Source organism: Equus caballus, chromosome 1, assembly GCF_041296265.1.
Source record: "Equus caballus isolate H_3958 breed thoroughbred chromosome 1, TB-T2T, whole genome shotgun sequence".
NCBI classification, from domain to species: domain Eukaryota; kingdom Metazoa; phylum Chordata; class Mammalia; order Perissodactyla; family Equidae; genus Equus; species Equus caballus.
Genome location: NC_091684.1, coordinates 153,509,462 through 153,528,178, shown reverse-complemented (window position 1 = coordinate 153,528,178; position 18,717 = coordinate 153,509,462). Strand labels below are relative to the sequence as shown.

Here is an 18,717-nt window from a genome sequence, read left to right as displayed (position 1 = left end):
AACTATTCTGGAAGTGTTAATAAATACAATTAGATGAGAAAAAAGTTACACAAATACTGAAAAGTAAAAATTATCATTACTTGCACATATGCTTTTCATTCCATCTGCAGTTATTCAACATTGAATGTTCAATACTTTCTAGAAGCTAACCTAGTTTATGTAGGTCAACTCTACCCACTTTGACTTGGAGTTTCTGGTACTTCTGTTCTTACTTCCTGACCCTTGCTGACTTGCTTGTCTGTGGTACCAATATCAGTTGATGCAACCCTGTTTCCCTGATATTCAGCTACCTCCGCTCCAGCTTAACAAAGTTCACACTATTTTAGGCTTTGTCCTAGCAATACTTTCTTTGAATCCACATGGTCATGTTCAACTAAAAATCTGTATTGGACCATTCTGAATGAAGAGGTTTTAAAATAAAATATATTTATTTTTATGTTTTTAGATATTTTATACCTTAGGATTTCATTCTTTATGAGAATACATACACACAGACACACACACACACACACACACACATGCACAACTGACCATTACTTTACTCATATAAAAAATAAGGTTTACTTGTCTTGGAAAGTACTCTGTTCCACTCAAATATTTTGGAGGCGTGGTTTTCCAGAAGAATTAAACATTCCTCTAATCTTGACTCCATGATCAGGAGTGGATCATATATTCGTGGTACCTTTCCCCACAGATGTGTATAAATTGAACTAAATGAAGTATCTTCTTCTATTTTCTTCAGAGTGTATAACCATTTATCATCATCTTCAAAAGGGATTTCCCTTGGCCAATAATCCTGAAAAATATGTGAGAAAATACAACTTAAATCATTTTTGATGAATTTAAATAATAGAGTTCAAAATCAATGAGATAAAATTGAGATTATTCCACACCAATAGTTTTTATTAAATGTATTTTTAAAAATTTTCAAAACAATCACAAACTTTAGAAGTTTCAAATGATTTATAAATTTTTTTTTCCTGAATCATTTGAACATAAGCTGCTTACTTAACTGATGCCCCATCATCCTTGAATACTTTAGTGTGTATTGGCTAAAAACAAAAGATTCTCTTATATAACCAAAATATAACCATCACAATTAGGAAATTCACATTGATATATTGTTTTTATCGAATCCTCAGACTACTCAAGTTTCATCAACTGAACCAACAGTTCCCCTTATAGCAAAATGATCTGGTTCAGTATCACACATTACGCTTACACTTTATGTGTCTTTAGTCCCCTTCAGTCTACAACGTACCTCAGTCTTTTCATGATCTCTATGAACTTAAAACCACGAGTTCACACTGATACCTCTAATTTGAATTCCAAACATTCTAGTTTTCTCTCTTTCCATATTACAATGACCATCTCCAAGAGTGGAAAACCTAGCTGTCACTGTCTTTACTATATGTACTTATGTGATCAATCTTATCAGGCCAGCCTCTTTTCTGTGTGGATGCCCTTTTCACCCTGTTTAGGCTCTGACACCCCATGCCAGGCTGCTCATTCTGCAGGAACACTCTCATTACCACTAACTGGGCTCTGACTTCCCACACCAGGCCACTGCCTACCTCCTCACCCACCTGAACCATCTCCCCACCCCAGGCCACATGTGGATACCCTCCTCATTCCCTTGGACTCTGACACCTGTGATGTCACAGGGACACCCTCCTCATCGGGTGGAGTTCAGATAGCTTGCTCTGGGCTACCACAGCACATCCTCCTTCCCCCTGCCAATGTGGACATCTGTCTTGTTTCGGCCCCCAATGGCTTTAGAACTAAATTGTTCAGGAAGGGAAGGAAAGGAAAGAAAGGTAAGAAAAGAAAAGGAAAGGAAAGAAAGGGAAGGGGAATCACAACATTAATATTTGCAATTCTAAAAGATTACCTTTCAATAAAATTGATTAATAACAAAGCAAAGTTAGCCAACATATTTAAATGTTTGTAAGTAAGAGAATGCTTTCTGGAATGGTAGGAAATTTGCACAAAATGAAACTCTTTAGTGGAATTTGGGTAAGATATTTTGGAAATTTAGCTAAATGGGAATAAATCTGAAGTCTGAAGATCAGAAATTTTAAACCTAACTTAGTCTATTCCAACTCCCTTTTTCTTCCTTTAAAAGCTTCCTAAATTCATTATACATGTCCTTATTTATGAATTGTGCTCTCTGATGATAACAGGTACCTGAATAACACCCAGCTTTTAGTGCTGGGAAACTTTCCTAGAGGGATCTAGGTGCCCCTACCATTCTGGAATAAAGAATATTACTTAGATACATAAGTGCCCTCTCCCAAATCCTACAAACTTGTATCTTAAATAAAACACATAGTCACCTGGGGAAGTTTTCCAGCATTAAAATCTGGGTACTGGGGCCAGTGGGTGGTGTAGTGGTTAAGTTCACATGCTCCACTTTGGCAGTTGGGGTTTGCCAGTTTGGATCCTGGGCGCAGACCTACACACCACTCATCAAGCCATGCTGTGGCAGCATCCCACATAGAAAAACTAGAAGTGCTTACAACTAGGACATACAACTATACTGGGTCTTTGGGGAGAATAAAAAAAAAAAGAGGAAGATTGGCAACAGATATTAGCTCACAGCCAATCTTCTTCACCAAAAAGTATAACCTTAAAAAAAAAAATCTGGGTATTATCTGTCAAAAAATACAAAGATCTCAGAAGAATAAGATACCATCACAGGACACAACCCCTGGAGACAAACACTGCCAAATTAGAATGACAGCCACATTTGAAAACAATCCTTATGGGTCATGTGTGGCTATTGTTAGGGGAGTTGGGAGAATGGAGAAAGGCTAAAACAGAAATAAATTTGAAAAAATTTTACAATATGCACAAACTTTTATGAAAATGTATCCTTTATGCCAGATGAGATATCATAATCCTCATTCCCAAGATATTGAAGCATATTATGAGGTGAATAAAGCATCTTGAAATTCTACAAGCCTGATTGGATTCTATCTTCTCTACTTCACTAAGGTCATCAGGGGATTGACTGGTGTCCCAAAGCCATTAACAGAAAGAAGGTGATGTTTAAATAAGGCCTGATTCTTTTACTGGATTTGTGGCTGCACGATTAAATGGACACCAGACAATGATCTTGTAGTAGATGATATCTGTCTTTCCCCTTCATTTCTCTAATTACTTTCCTTGCTTATGCTTTTCTCTTTTGCCTTTAACCAGATGCCGCTTGAATAGAAAATCATCTGAAAAGTAAATATTGTGGCCAGATCTAAGAAAGGTAACCAGGGGTCAAGAAGTAGCCAATAGGAAGATGAGTTGTTCAGGAAAAGTGATGTCATTACTGCCAGGGAGAAAATCAACACTACTAGGGTTTAAGCATCCAGAGTCTACAGTGACTATATTAATTTAAAGACAAATACATTCCAATTCCAAAGAGACAAAAGAATTGGACTGGAAATTTCTGTTCCCTGAAGCGTTAATTCTACATTATAGCACTATAGTCCTCAGTGATAACTTCAGGAAAACATTGACCTTATTTAAAACAAAGTCAGTGATGCAAGAATTGGCTAGGTACTTCTTGCTTATTTTAATTACTGCAATTAAACTCTGGCACTGGCAGAAGCACAAAATATTACATACTAGTATAAAAGTAGACATGGAGCCTCGGAGCAAGGCAAAAGGGCACTCCCGAAGTTTGGAGAGAGGTTTTATTTACTGAACATATGGTTAGGTCTTCACCCACGTTCTAAGCCTGAAAGATAGTGCTGAAGTATCCAACAAAAGGTAAGAAATAAGAAGCATGATTAGGGTTAGAGGAAGAAGTAACTATTAGCTTTTCTTCTCTTCTCTTAAGCTTTATTATAAAGGGGGATTTAAATGAATGGATGGATGGAGGGACAAATAAACAAATAAATAAAACAGGCTATTCCTTGAATAAAGAGAATGGGATTGAAGTAATTATTATTTCTATCATAAAGTACCTTTGATCTTCTGAGAAAAATCACCGGGGGGTCTGAATATCCTCCAAGTCTGGATTATAAGCCTAGCAGGCCTGTTAACAAAAATTGACACTAATGTACTAAGAGAAGATGAATTAAAGTACTACCAGATAAAAGTCACATGAAAGCAGGAAAAAAAGACATAGAATAAGAAATAAATAACAGGGAAGGCCAAATGTGATATATAGATAAGGAATAAATTTGAACAAACTCTTCAGTACCAAAAGAACTGAAAAAGGATAAAACATTATGACAGAATAGATAAATAGCGCAGAAGGAGGAGGGAGATGTAAATTCTATGAGGGCAGGGATTTTTCTCTGTTTTGTTCATTGCTGTATCTCCAGTGTCCAGAACAATACCCAGCAAATAGTAAGTAGTGAATAAAGATTATTAAATGAATGAATAAATATGATAACTAAGAGAATCGATAATGATACTTGACTAGTGGAACAAAAGGATATTATAAAAATAAAATATAAAGATTTTTTTAGAAAAATAGAAATAGAATAGGAGGGAGTGAAGGGGGAGAAGCAGGAAGAGAATGTAGGAATTGATCAATAGAGAAATAAGAAGGGAAATGATTGAAGGTAGAAAGGTACAAAAAACTATATCAGAGATAGGAAGAGGGGAAAGATAAGAGTAGAAGGTATAAAGTATTAAAATTACAAAAGAAAGAAAGAAATGGTAGAAATTGGCCCAAATGAGAAGGCTTTAGATGATGTAATAAAACATAAAGCACAGGACATGAGAAACTAATAGCTAACTTGTAGGTTCCAGGTACTATTCTAACGCTAGTTAGTGGCAGAGCTGGGATTTGAACATAGGCAATCTGACACCAGAGCTTCTGTTTTTAACCATTACACTACTATGCAATGCATACCTTTGCTTTTATATTTTAGAAGAAAATTAAATAGATAGGCTTTCCAGGAAGCCATAAGCCTTTAGAACATATTTTTATCTCTCTTCTATTTTGTTCATTTGTTTATTTATAATTTGCCTCATTTCTAAAAGAATGACAGCTCCACGAAGGCAGGGATCTTTGCCTGTTTTTATTCACTGATATATTCTAATTGTTTATGTGCCTGGCATATGGTAGATGCTCAAAAATATTTCTTAAGTGAACTTGACGAAGTTATTACTTTTTTACCATTATTTATAAGACAAAAGCTTTGTCCAGCAAACAAAAAATTAAATATCTGGTCATTTTCTTCCTGAATGTTTTCAAATATCCAATAGTTTGACAATGCATAGACATAGTTAAACCTTAAGAAAAATAACTACAGAATACAAGTATTTGGTTGGGAAATCCAGGCAATAAGAAAAAATTTACAGATAAATCCATAAATGTCAAAATGGTACAACTGGTACATGTTGCTTTACCAAATGCTATCTGACAAAAATTGAAGACTATCAATATAGATGCTGTCCTTTGTATATCTTGTATGGCACTACTTACAAACCATTAATACGACATGGCTTTGATTTTGATTTTATTCTATCTTTGATGAAGGGCTGGCATAGACCTATTGTGTTGATCTTATTAGTATTATTCTTAATTTAAACAGAGTGATTATGCATTTTCCACTTAAAATAATTAGAAATAGCTGAAATCATGGGTCCTCAAACATATATGATGGTATAGTCCAAATGTCTTCATAATTATTTGCTGAATTTGGCTTAATTTTAACTATAATGCTTTCTCCTTGGCATTAAAAGAAGACCTCAAACATTGTAATTAGGCTACAGCACATTTCCAATCATTATTTAAATCAAGTTTTTAAGTTGCAAAAACTTGTCCTAAAAGTAGTTCAAAGTATTTGGCTTTGCCAAAGTGACTGAAAAAAACTTTTGTAAACTAGGAATGTTTTCGTTCTCTATTTGCTCCTAAAGGGAATTCAATTCTTTTCAAAACACTTTTTTAAAAGTATTTAAACAAATATAAGAACAGAAAATTGATGTTTAAAAACAAGTATTTTTGAAATTCCATTGTCAATAGTTTAGTCATAGCAAATTCTGTTTATATTTAAGCATAAATAGGTGCAAATTATTTCAAGTCCAATCTTCTCAAAATATGTACACACCTCATTAAAAAAACCCTCCTTTTTCTCTCTGTCTTCCATACTAACATCTTTATCCTTGCCCTTGACACTCCTCAATGCAAAACACAACACACCTGACCTTCAGACTCACAAGTGCATAGACCAAAGGGAAAACCCATGGCAAGCCCAATAACTCCAGAAGTCAGTAGTTACACATAACAATGGAAACTGGAGTTTTCAAGGCAAAAACACATTTTGAATATTACACTCTGGTTCAACCATCAAGGAATATTGATGCAACACCTCTGCAAATTACCTGTGAGTCTAAGCTGTCCTGCATGGATAAATGAGGTAAATAAGTATACTTGTCAGATATTCTTTAAGGTGTAAATACATAAGACAGAAATCTTACATTACCAAATTTATATAGAAATGTCTATATAATTCTTCTGATAGGATACAGGCTAGAATTTTTTAAAAGTGAAAAATAAAATAGAATATTGACAAGAGAGAATGGCTACAACATAAAGCCTACTGAAAGGAGATAATTATAAACATTTCCCACAATGAAACATATTTCTTGAACTCCTAAAGTCTTTTCCTAAATCTTCCACATTTCCATAACTGATACATTTTCAAAGATGTATTGGCACATAAAATAGGATGCTCTACTCACCCAATTTTGAATCTTTAAGAATTCTTCAATGTTCTTTGGAGGTTCTTCCATTTTCTAGTGAAGTAAAATCAGTATCACTCATTAACATAAATTCAGATTGTTTATGATGCTTTTACACAATTTACTTAAATAATGATATTAGACTCATCATAATTTTCAGAGCCATAAGATACTGTGAAATATTCACTTTGTAAAGTCCCTGCACTTTGAAAATGTACCAAGATCAATGTTTAAATTCTGAGTCTCCAAACCAAGTTCTGTAAAAGGCTTCCTTCTTATACACTGCTCCTGGAGAAAAGCTCCATGAATCTTGCTGAATGTTCTCACTTCAAATTCCTATAAGAGTTCCAAGATATTTTGGGATATGTTGGATGGTGTTTACTGTAAATCCAGAGCCAAAAATATAACATGCTCCTCTTGCTGATGAAGTATTTAAAAGGCTATGCTAGCGAGATGGTAAAAATAATTTAAATATTTGGATGTTTCAGTGTAATAAGTAATAATCCCACTTTTATTAGTAGTTTCTTTGTAAGTTGAAAATTTATTCTTTCATTAGACAAATTAATTTTAATTGAGACCACATCTTGCTCTTCCTTGCCTTAGAGACTGTGTACACATTCTTCCTTCTGCTCAGAAAATCCCCTGTCCCAAACTCTCTCCCTCCAATCTCTTCTTGGCCTATTTAACTCTTATTTCAAATACCAAATTAAAAGTCAGTTTGGGAAGCCTTCCTTGGCCCCAAAAAATATTCTCTATGGTAAGACACAGCTAATTTATATCTCTATGAGGACAGAAACAATGGTGTAATCACTGCTGAATTGTCAAAATTTCATACAGTGACTGGCTCACGGTCAGTGCGTAATAAGTACTTGCAGTATGCATAAATTAATGAATAAATAAGTAGATGAATGTCAGAGAAATATGTAGATATTTAAAAAATAATAAAACCATTTCTAGAGAAGGAAAAACCAGTGAGCAAAAGACAAAGGTAATACAATACCCTAACGGTCTGATGAGAATGTGTCTGAAAAGATTACATTTTAGTTTACTAAAACACATCCTTCATATCAATAGAGAAAATGATCAAGATTACAAAATAATAAGGTCATGTTTTATAAAAATGACTACACATTTGAGGTTGAAGAGGATATTTCATTCCCTTAATATTTTTTAAAATATGTTGAATATAAGTAAATATATGACAGATAATACAATAATAAACAACATGTGATAATCATTATAAAAAATAAGTGTTCAGAAGCAAAGATGTATAGAGCTGTCAAGAAAATTTTACGGAAAACAAGGAACTCTAGGCCTGGTCAGATTGAGAAGGGTAAGAAATGAGAAAGATGATGTGCACAGAATGGTTAGAGACAAAAGATATGTTCATGATATATCTTCAGGGATAGTCAGTATAGCAGTTTAGCTAGAAAGAAGCTATTAGTGTATTTTGAAATACACAGAATATAAAGGAGCCTAATTAAAATAATTTAAATGTTCACTTTTTTTTCTTGTAACAGCTGTCAAATGACTTCTAGTACAAAGTACTAAAAAGAATAACCACATTTCAACTAAAGGGAATTAGAAAAATGAATTAAGGAAGTGAAACTTGCATAGGAAAGTTTCAGCTAATTTTGATATAAATTCCAAAGTTCTCTAGGGAGAAAGTTAAAAGGAGGTGGGGCATAAATTAAACAGACTTCTGCTCTTGGTAGGATGTAGAAGGATGCAAAACACCTATGCTTCCATGGTAACAGCAAGAAAAATCTGGACGAGATAAAAATTTTACTTTTCTATGGGGTTCGTAAAGAGTGGTGGATGTCAGTAAGCAGGTCTGGTTACACAATTTGTGGCAATGCAGAGTCCCTTGTTCAAAAATTATTAAGACTTTTGAGATGGTAACATCAGACCATTAAACCAGGTCCTTCTAATCACGAGGCCCTGGGCAACTGCGCAGGTTGCAACTCCATGCAGCTGCCCTACCTGGAAGCCTTGAAGACCTGGAATCCAGAGAGAAACATGCCCTTTCTAAGTAAGCATAAAGCTGTGGCAGCTTCCTTACCCGGCGGTGAGTTCTGCGCATCCACCGATAGAACAGTTGGCCTGCCATGGTGCAGTAACTTCGCAGAGATGAAGAGAAATCAGCTGGGCCTTAGGTGTCAGCATCGACCGGGGGACCAAACTGGAGCCTGAAAGACATCCAAATGCAAAGACAAATGACTCAGCCAAACAATCCCGTTCCCAGCCCCAACACCTCACTTCTGAATTTTGTCAAAAAAGCAGCAATGGAGGAGGGGCTGGAAAGATAGAGAAATTATAGAGGCCAACAGATTCTTAGAGAACTGGGGTTCCAGGGCCCTGACAGAGTTGACTCCAAAGGTGAACCAAAAATATCTAAAACTTCAGCTCAAACTTGTCCCATCTCCATATTGACAAGAAATTAGAGGCAGCTTTGAAGAGGGAGGTTGGAGGTTGGGTTAGTCACAGATGAATTAATTAAAGCTGCTTCCAACTTGAAAGCTCAACTCACGTTTAGGAGAATTCTAAAATATCAGCCTCTCACTCTAAGCGCCAAGGAGGGAAAGAGGCTGGTGTTCTCTGAAAACTAAACTAAATTAAACTTCAGTCTCCACAGTTTTTTCTACAGAATGTCTAACACACAATAAAACAGTTACAAGACATACAAAGAAGAAGGAAAATGGGGCTCATAATCAAAAGAAAACACAGTCAATAAAAACCAATTCACTGAGAATCCTGCTATTGTAATTAGCAGATGCAGACTTTAAAACAACTGTTAAAAATATGCTAAAGATTTTACAATATGGATTGGATTACACTGCATGAAGAGATGGGGTATTTCAAGAGAAACAGAAATTCTAAAAAAGAAACAAATGGAAACTTTAGAACCACGCAAACACTAATCATAAGAAAACTGGCATGTCTACATTAACATCATACAAAGTAGACTTCAAGACAAGGAGCATTACCAGATATAAATAAGGTTATTTCAGGTTGATAAAAGGTCAATTCATTAAGAAGACATACAAATGATAAATGTGTTTGTATCTAACAAAACAGCTTCAAAATAAATGTAGCAGAAATTGATAAACCTAAAGGAAAATATAGGCAAAACACAATTATAGTTGGAGATCTTAACACACCTCTCTGAGTAATTGATGAATCAGGGATACACAAACAAATCAGTAAGGAGATAAAAGATTTGCCAATATTATCAAGCAACTTAACCTAATTGACATTTACAGAACAACTACACCCCACAGCTGCAGAATACAAAATCTTTTTAAGTAATGGAACACGGAACATACACCAAGATGGACATTTGCTGTACCAAAAGACAAGTCTCAAAATTTCAAATAACTAAAATCATTTAGAATACGTTCTCTGACCAAAATAGAAAATAGAAAACAGTAACAAAAAGATACCTAGAAAATCCTTAAACATTAAATAATCCATTTATAAATAAAATATGGCCCAAAGAAGAAATGATAAGGAAAATAATAAAAAATTATAAGGAGGGTGAAAGGGGTTATTAGGCACATGTGTGTGGTGATGGATTATAACTAGGATGCAATCTACACAGAAATCAAAATATAATGATGCACACCTGAAATTTATATAATGTTATAAACCAATGTTACCACAATAAAAAAAGTTTTCTAACTGAATGATAATGAAAGATAACAAAAGCACAACAGATCAAAATTTGTGGGATATAGCTAAAGCTATCCTTGGAAGTTTTAAGTTTACAACTTAAAGTACTTAGGAAGCTAAAAAAATGAAAAGATTTCAAAAATTAAGTAGAAAAATGAATAAAAAAGATATGAGTAGAAATCAATGAAATAAAAATATGAAAACAGAGAAATCACCAAACCAAAAGTTGGTCTTTTAAAAGATGAAAAAATTCATAAACCCTTAGTAGACGTAAATTTAAGAAAATGAGACAAAAATATAAATGACTAATATCAGGAATGATGGAGGTGATAGTGATGGACATCCTACATACATTAAATGACTAAAGGGCATATAATTCAAAATGATATCAACAAAGATGATAACCCAAATGAAATGGACACTTCCTTAAAAGCAACAATTACCAAAACTGAAAGAAGATATAGCAACTTTCAGAAATAGAGGAGGAGGGAACACTTCCTAAATCATTGTATAAGGCCAGTATAAGTTTTGGGGGTTTTTTGTAGGTTTTTTTGGTGAGGAAGATTGGCCCTGAGCTAACATTGGTTGCTAATTTTCCTTTTTTTCCCTCTCCCCAAAGCCCCAGTACATAGTTGTATATCCTAGCTGTAAGTCCTTCTAGTTCTTCTGTGTGGGATGCTGCCACAGAATGGCTCAATGAGCAGTGTGTAGGTCTGCATCCAGGATCCGAATCAGCAAAGCCCGGGCTGCTGAAGTGGAGCACATGAACTTAACCACTACACCACCAGGCCAGATCCCAAGTCAGTATAACTTTGGAAGTAAAATCTGACAAGGATATTATGAAAAAACATTATAGACCAAATATCCCTCAAGAACACAGACACAAAAATCTTTAAAACATTACTACCAACTTGAGCCCAGTTGGGTATAAAAAGGATATGTCCTGTTCACACGCGGTTTATCCCAGGAATTAAAAAATCAGTTATAATAATCTTATAATGTCTTTAATATATCAGTATTGAATGGGATGCAAAGCTGTGAGATTTGTAGCAATCTTTAATGTATGAATTTAAAAATTCTATGTAATTGTTCATTTAAAACTGATTTTTATTCATAATGACTTTTAAGACACATTATTCTAAAGATTCACAGAAGATTTGAGCATAAATATTTTACACTTAGGTATTTTTCACTTCAAACTTAGTATTTTCAAAACACCATTCATGATTATGCCTTGAAACAAGTCCTTACTCTGTAAATCTTGTTCTTGTTTTTAATGGCAGAGGTTTCATAATCATCCAGGTTTGAAGTCTGAATTCTTAAGACTTTTCCCTCTCCTTCATTATCTCCCATATCCATTCTATCACTATGAGTCCTTTTTAAAAAATCTCCTTAATTAGCTTTCCTTTATAGTCCCAGTATTAATAGAATAATCAGTTATATTTATGGCTTATTGTTTTAGCCAAGTCATCTGTGCAATTTATTTATTCGTTTGTTTCTTAATCGTTTTTATCAAAGTAAAACAAACATATAGTAAATCGCACAGATCTTAAACACATGGATTGATTACTTTTTTACAAATCTATACACCCATATAACCAATGGGCAAATCAGGCTATAGAACATTATCAGTAACCCACAGGAACCTCTTGCTCCTTTCCAGTCATTTGCCTCCCAAATGTAAACAGTATTCTGACTTCTACCACTCTAGATGTTTTGCCTATTCTTGAACTTCATTTGAATGGAATAATCAATATGTACATTTCCTCTCTGGCTTCCTTCACTTGATATTATGTCTGTAAGATACATCCATGTTGTTTCATATAAGTAGTAGTCAATGTTTTTTCATTGCTACGTAACATTCTACTGTCTAACACATCTCAGAATTTATTTATTCCTTCTACTTTTGATGGAAATTTGAGTCATTTTCTGTTTGTGTAATACAAATCAAGATAACATGAACATTCTTGTAAATGTCTTTTGGTATATCTGACATAGAACTAGGAGTGGGACTAGCTGGGTCAGCTTTAGCACATATTGTCAAACAGCTTTTCAAAGTGGTTGTACCTATTTTCACTCTTATCAGAAGTGTATGAAAGTTCCAGTAAATCCACATTCTTATTAAAGAATGTGGTGTTATTTAGTACTGTTGCATATTTAGTATTGCCAATACTTTTAAATTTAGCAGTTCTGGTGGGCATGTAGTGGTATCTTGTTGTGATTTTAATTTGCATTTCCATAAGGATTAATGATGCCAACATACCTGTTGGCAATTTGGGTATCTTCTTTTGTGAATTAAACGTTCAAGCCTTTTGCTTACTTTTTATTAAGGTGTTGGTATTTTTATAATTGATTTGCAGAATTCTCTCTCTCTGTATATATGATGTAAATCTTTGTCAGGACAAAATAGTGTGCATTATTTTAATATCTTCTTCATTATGGTGCTTTTAATTTTAGTGAAGTCCTTTTATTTATGCATTTTTATTTTATTTAAGACATTTTTACCTACCCCAAACTAAAAAAGATGGTGTTCTATTTTACCTTCTACATGTCATACTTCTTTACTCTCACATTTAAGTCTATGATCTATCTTCAATAATTTTTGTGCTTTAGGTAAGGTAATAAATCGACGGTTTTTTTTTTATTTGGATTTCCAGTTGCTCCAGAACCAATTAGTTTAAAAGACTATTTCCTGCTGCATTTCAGTGCCACCCAGTCATAAATTCAAGTGACTACAGATGTAGGGACATAGGTCTATTTCTAGACACTCAGGTCTGTTCCTTTGGTCTAATTTTCTGTCCTTTTAACAAAATCACACAGTTTCAATTACTGTACCTTTATAATAGATGTTATTATGTTATAGGTTATAAACTCCATATTTGCTTTCCTCTTTCAGTTGATAATCATTATTTTTATCCTTTTACATTCCTATTTAAGTTTAGAAATCAGATAGTCCAATTCTGCAAAAACCTACTGGAATTTTGATTGGGATTAGAGGACATACATAGATAAATTTGAGTAACTAACATCTTTATACTAAATCTTTGAATTCATGAAAATAGTATATTTCTCCATTTATTTAGACCTTTTAGATCAATTTCTTTTGGCGTTGTTAGTTTTCTGTATAGAGATCTTGGACAATCTTTCATTACCCTGGGTAGTTGATGTTTTTTGTCCTTACTGTATAGGTTTGTTTTTTGTTTTTGGTGAGGAAGATTGGCCCTGAGCTAATATCTGTTGCCAATCCTCCTCTCTTTTTGCTTGAGGAAGATTGGCCCCAAGCTAACATGTGCCACTCTTACTCTGTCTTATATATGGGACACCACCAAAGCATGGCTTGATGAGTGGTGTGTAGGTCCATGCTGGGAATCCAAACTGGTGAACTCCGGGTCGCTGAAGCGGAGCACACAAACTTAACCATTATGCCACTGGGCCAGCCCCTCAACATAAAATTATTGAGAGTCATCCAAGATCATACATGTATCAATTCACTGCATATTATTGCTGAGTAGTATTCCATTTTGAGTGTGTGTGTGTGTGTATAAATACATTTGGTTTGTTGTAAGACTTGAGCAATTACGGAAAAAAAGCTGCTATGAAAATTGCATACAAGTCTGTGGATATATTTTAATTTTTCTTAGGTAGCTACCAAAGGCAAATATCATATGACAATTAAAGAAACTGGATTTGTAATGAAAAATCTCAAAGAGAAAACTCCAGATCCAAATGGCTTCACTGGTAAATTTTATCAAAGTTTTAAGGAAGAAATCACACCAATCTTACACATGCTCTTGCAGACAATAAAGGAGGAGGGAACATGTTCTAACTCATTTTATCTTTGTTTTCTCACATGTAATGTGTCTTTTTCTCTAGGTGCTTCTAAAATATTCTCTTTATCATGGTTTCCAGCAGTCAATGGGGTTACTGCCCCTCTCCCTCCCTTCTCCCCTCGTTCTTCCTTTCTTATATCTGTTTGAGTTTGCTGAATTTCTGAATCTGCTAATTTATAGCTTTCATCTAATTTGCATAATTATCCATCATTATTTATTCAAATGATTTTTCTTCTGCCCCTATCCTTCCTTCTGGGACTCCAATTGCATCCATGTTAGATAGCTTTAGACGGTCCCACAGGTCACTGAGACTGTTTCTTTTTTCCAACCATATTTTCTCCCTGTGCTTCAGTTTAGATAATTAATGCTGTTAAGTGCATCCAGTGAAGTTTTCATTTCAGACATTGTATTTTTTTTTTTCCAGCTCCAAAAGCCACATTTGATTCTTTTTTGCTTTTTCTAATCTTCTATTTCCCTTCTCATTATTTTCATATTTTCATTTAAATTCTTGCACATATTTATATTAGCTTCTTGAAACTCCCTTTCTGCCATTTCCATCATCTTTGTCATTTTGGGTTCTACTTCTGTGGATTTTTCTTTCCTGCTAGATCTTACTGACATTTTCCTGCTTCTTAACATGTTTGATAATTATTTCATTTATTACTTGACATTGAAAATGTTATTTTGTTGAATGTCCAGATTTTGTTGCCTTCCTTTAAAGAGTGTTGAAATTTGTTTTGGCAGGCAGCTATTTGTATTCAGCATGCGCCTTTCGAGGGAGATTTTTAAAGTTTGTTAATGCATTTAGAGGAACTTTGTCTCTCAAACAAATTTAGCCCTATTCCTATGCTGTGTCCCTGTGGTTTCTCTAACGAATTCCCTGTGTTTTCCACTATGTATCTCAGCTCTAGGTTAGAACTTGAACATCTCCCGGCCTTACGATACTTCCATGAATTGTTCAACTTTAAAGCCCTCTGATAATTATTCTTTGGTTAGCTTTACGAGATTTCATCCTATGCATGTGCACAATGTTTGGCCAAAGACTCAAGGGGACCCCATACAGATTTCTGGTAGTTTTTTTTTCTCTGCATAGTTCTGTAATCCGTGTTTTTCAAGGAAAAATAAAAAATGTCAAGTACTTTGACATAAATATTTGTTCTTAATATCCCCTTATTATTTTTACTATCTGTAGGATGTTTCCGTTTTCATTCCTAATATTTGTACTCTGAGTTTTCTCTTTTTTCTTGGTCAGTCTGTCTAAGGGCTTATCAATTTTATTAATCTTTTCAACGAACCAGTTTTGGCCTCATTGCTTTCTTCCAGTTGCACATTTGTTTTCAGCTTCATTGATTTCTGCTCTTATGTTCATTTGTCCCTTTTCTTCTATAGATGTTTGAGGATCTCCCAATAAAAAATCTGACCCTATTATATAGCTGTTTGCTTGGCAATCCTTGTTGAGACACACTGAACTTTTTACCACCATTTTAATGCTCATTCTCCAGTATGAACAGAAATCCAAGGATTACTAGATATTTAAGGAATAACTATAAAATTTTTAAAAAGATAACCAAAAAAAAGAAATCCAAATAACCGAAAATAAGATTCGAGAGGATTCAGACAATATGGGGAACAGAAGGAAACTTTTAAAATGTCTTTAAGATTCTTAGAGAGATATAAGATAACGCATCCCTGAAACCAAAACAGCATATCATAAGGTAATAGAGAATTTAAAAAGTAAAGTACAAATATAATGGTATGAATTAAATATTCAACAACAAGTTTGTAGGGGGAAAAACTGCTGAAGAAATCTTCTGGAAACTAGAAGAAAAATGTCAAAATACAAAAAGATGAGAGGAAAAAAGGTAAGAATTTAGAGGATTATTCCAAGAAAACGACTTTCAGCCTAGAAATTTAAATATAGACAAACCATTAAGTGTGTGACATTTTTCAGATCAGCAAGGTAGCAAAAAATTAACCATTTCTCTTTGCATTATCCCCTACGTATTAGTTTCACATTGCTTCTATAACAAATTATCACAAACTTAGTTGCTTAAAACAACACAACTTTACTATCTCACAGATCTGGAGGTCAAAAGTCTGAAATGGGTCTGGAGGGCGATGGTCCTTCTGGAGACTCTAGAAGAAAATCTGTTTCCTTGCCTTTCCCAGCTTCTAGGAGTCACCTACATGCCTTTACTCCTTAGCTCCTTCCTCCAACCCCAAAGGTAGCAGCGTAGCATCTTCCCTCTCTGACCTTGTCTCCCTCTTACAAAGACACTTGTGATTATGTGAGCCCACCCAGATAATCCAGGGTAATCTCCCCATCTCAAGGTCCTTAACTTAATCACATACGCAGGTTCCTTTTGCCACATAAGAAACAAATTCATAGGATCTGGAGATTAGGATATAGACATCTTTGGGGGGGAGGGGGTCAGTATGCTATCTCCCACACTCCCATTTACCTTTTCTCAGGAAGGTTCTAGAAGATATGTTTCATAAAAACAAAGGATTAAACAAAGAAAAAGGAAACAAGGGATCCAACACAGGAGAGCAGTGTTGGATTGATAAAAGCAACCAACACTGAGTGAACTAGAGGTTGTAACACTCTAGAAGGAATATCTGGAAGGAAAAAAAATAATCTGCTAGATTAATTGATGTATATGATTGTGATGCTTTATCACTTTGGCAGAGTGTTTGGGGACAGATTACTAATAAGTACACAAAAATATGGCAATTATTAAGACAAAGCAAAGTAAGGTTGTATTAAAAGTTAACATGATCATATATGGCTCAAATTGAATGATATTTTAAAATGGTGATTTAAACAAAAACTATGATATTACTCCATTGAGAGATGAGAGGATAAGAAAAGTGTGTGGGGGTAGGGAGAGAAGGAATGTTCACACACTTGGAGGTGATGTTATAAATGAGCTTTATCATTGACTTCCACAGCGGAAAGTCAATGGATAATCTCTGGAATTGAAAAATCAAGAAATTGCAGTACAACTATTTTGACATATGGAGTAAACAACAGAAGAAATATTGAAAAGACCTGAATTCTCCTTTTGAGAGAAGAATTGAGAACACAGTGGGGGGTTTGGGGACCACAGGACTTTGGTTAAAAACCTGTTCACCAATATATGCATGTTTCTCTACATTTCCCAGGCTCCCTTGCAGTTAAAGTGGGGGCCTTGGGACTAAATTCTGGCCAGTGGAATGTGGGTACAGTGATATATGCCATATTTAGGGCTAACCTCTAAAACTTTTTGTGTGATTCACTATGCTTTCTTTCCTGTCAGAGAAGCTGTGGATCCCAAGTCCCAGGAGACAGCAGAACCAGTAAAAATAAAAAGAAATCCACATTCTTGAGTCTAACATTTCATCTGACTAGTAATATCCACAATGGATTTTTTTGTGAGAAACAAAAATTTCTTGTACTAAACCACTGAAATTTTGGGGTTGTCTGTGACAGCCGTTAAATTCACTGTGTTGGTTTTTTTTTTTATATGGCCACAAATTCTTTGACAATCTTTTGAGAAGTGGCATCCATGTCCCGTATCCTAAAATCTGAACAGGACTTGTGACTCACTTATAACCCAAAGAACGAGAGAGAAGTGACACTGTGTTACTTTTTGAGGCTGGGTCAGACAGGACATGTAGTTTCTGCCTTGTTCAATGCAACACTTGACTTTGGGGTACTGGGCCTAAACTAAGGAGTCTGATCACCCTGCCACCATAGTGTGAGGAAGCCCAGGCCACATGGAGGGGTCACAAATAGGAACTCTGCTAGCATTCACAATCTTCCCCGCTGAGTTATCAGAGAAAAGCTGTCTCTCTGTGCCCTATGGAACACAATTCATGAATATAATAAAACAGTCGTTTTAAGCCACTATATTTGGAGTAATTTATTACATAGCAATAGTAACCCAATACTCCCTCCAATTAATAAATAGTATCATTTGTGTAGTTAAGAAAAAGGTATGAATTATTCTTGTCTTGGACACTTATTGCCACCTCTCCTACCCAGAAAGTTGACCTTTCCCCCTAACGCAGTGGCTTTCAAACGTTTTAGAGAAACACACAATAAGAAGCACATTTTGTAAACATGACCTACTGCACACACACATGCATATATATAATTTAAAACTCTATAAAGCAATAAAGTTTATCAAGTGCCATGCACTGATATTTCCACACTATCCTTTTTTTTTTTTAAGTGTAGTTTTGACTAAATAGATTTCCTTGCTTACAAGTGAGGCCTCCACCAATGAGTCCCACACAATGCTCTTGAAAAACACTGCTCTAAACCATAGTCATTCCGCAAGGCCTTTACGCAAGTCCAACCAATAAACCTTCACTGACCATTCTGAGCGCTTTTGAAATTCCTACACTTTATTAGTTGTATTTTCTGTACCGCCTATGCTTAACTTGATATCACATGCTCCTTCAGGGCAAGGTTCTGTCCTTCATCTTTCACTTGCTAAATTCATAGTATTCAGTAAATACATTGCTCAATATC

General features: G+C 34.7%; 1 protein-coding gene across 34 annotated transcripts in view; it reads right to left on the bottom strand.

Annotated features, from left to right (window-relative positions):
• The window catches only part of FAM227B (family with sequence similarity 227 member B), a 202,323-nt gene that overhangs the window by 182,888 nt on the left and 718 nt on the right, over positions 1-18,717 (bottom strand). For 26 of the 34 annotated variants that reach the window (XR_011426673.1, XR_011426672.1, XR_011426668.1 and 23 more), the window contains exons 2-4: positions 8,759-8,885; positions 6,697-6,750; positions 565-796 (exon numbers count right to left, since the gene is read on the bottom strand). Coding sequence is in view for 27 of the 34 variants with exons in the window: in XM_023617732.2 (XP_023473500.2) it covers positions 565-796; positions 6,697-6,750; positions 8,759-8,806 (334 nt within the window). In the remaining 7 variants the exon portion in view is untranslated. Of the gene's footprint in view, positions 1-564; positions 797-3,962; positions 4,034-6,696; positions 6,751-8,758; positions 8,886-18,717 lie in introns of all 34 variants that reach the window. The other 8 variants (XM_070236908.1, XM_070236943.1, XM_070236904.1 and 5 more) reach the window with 2 other exon arrangements.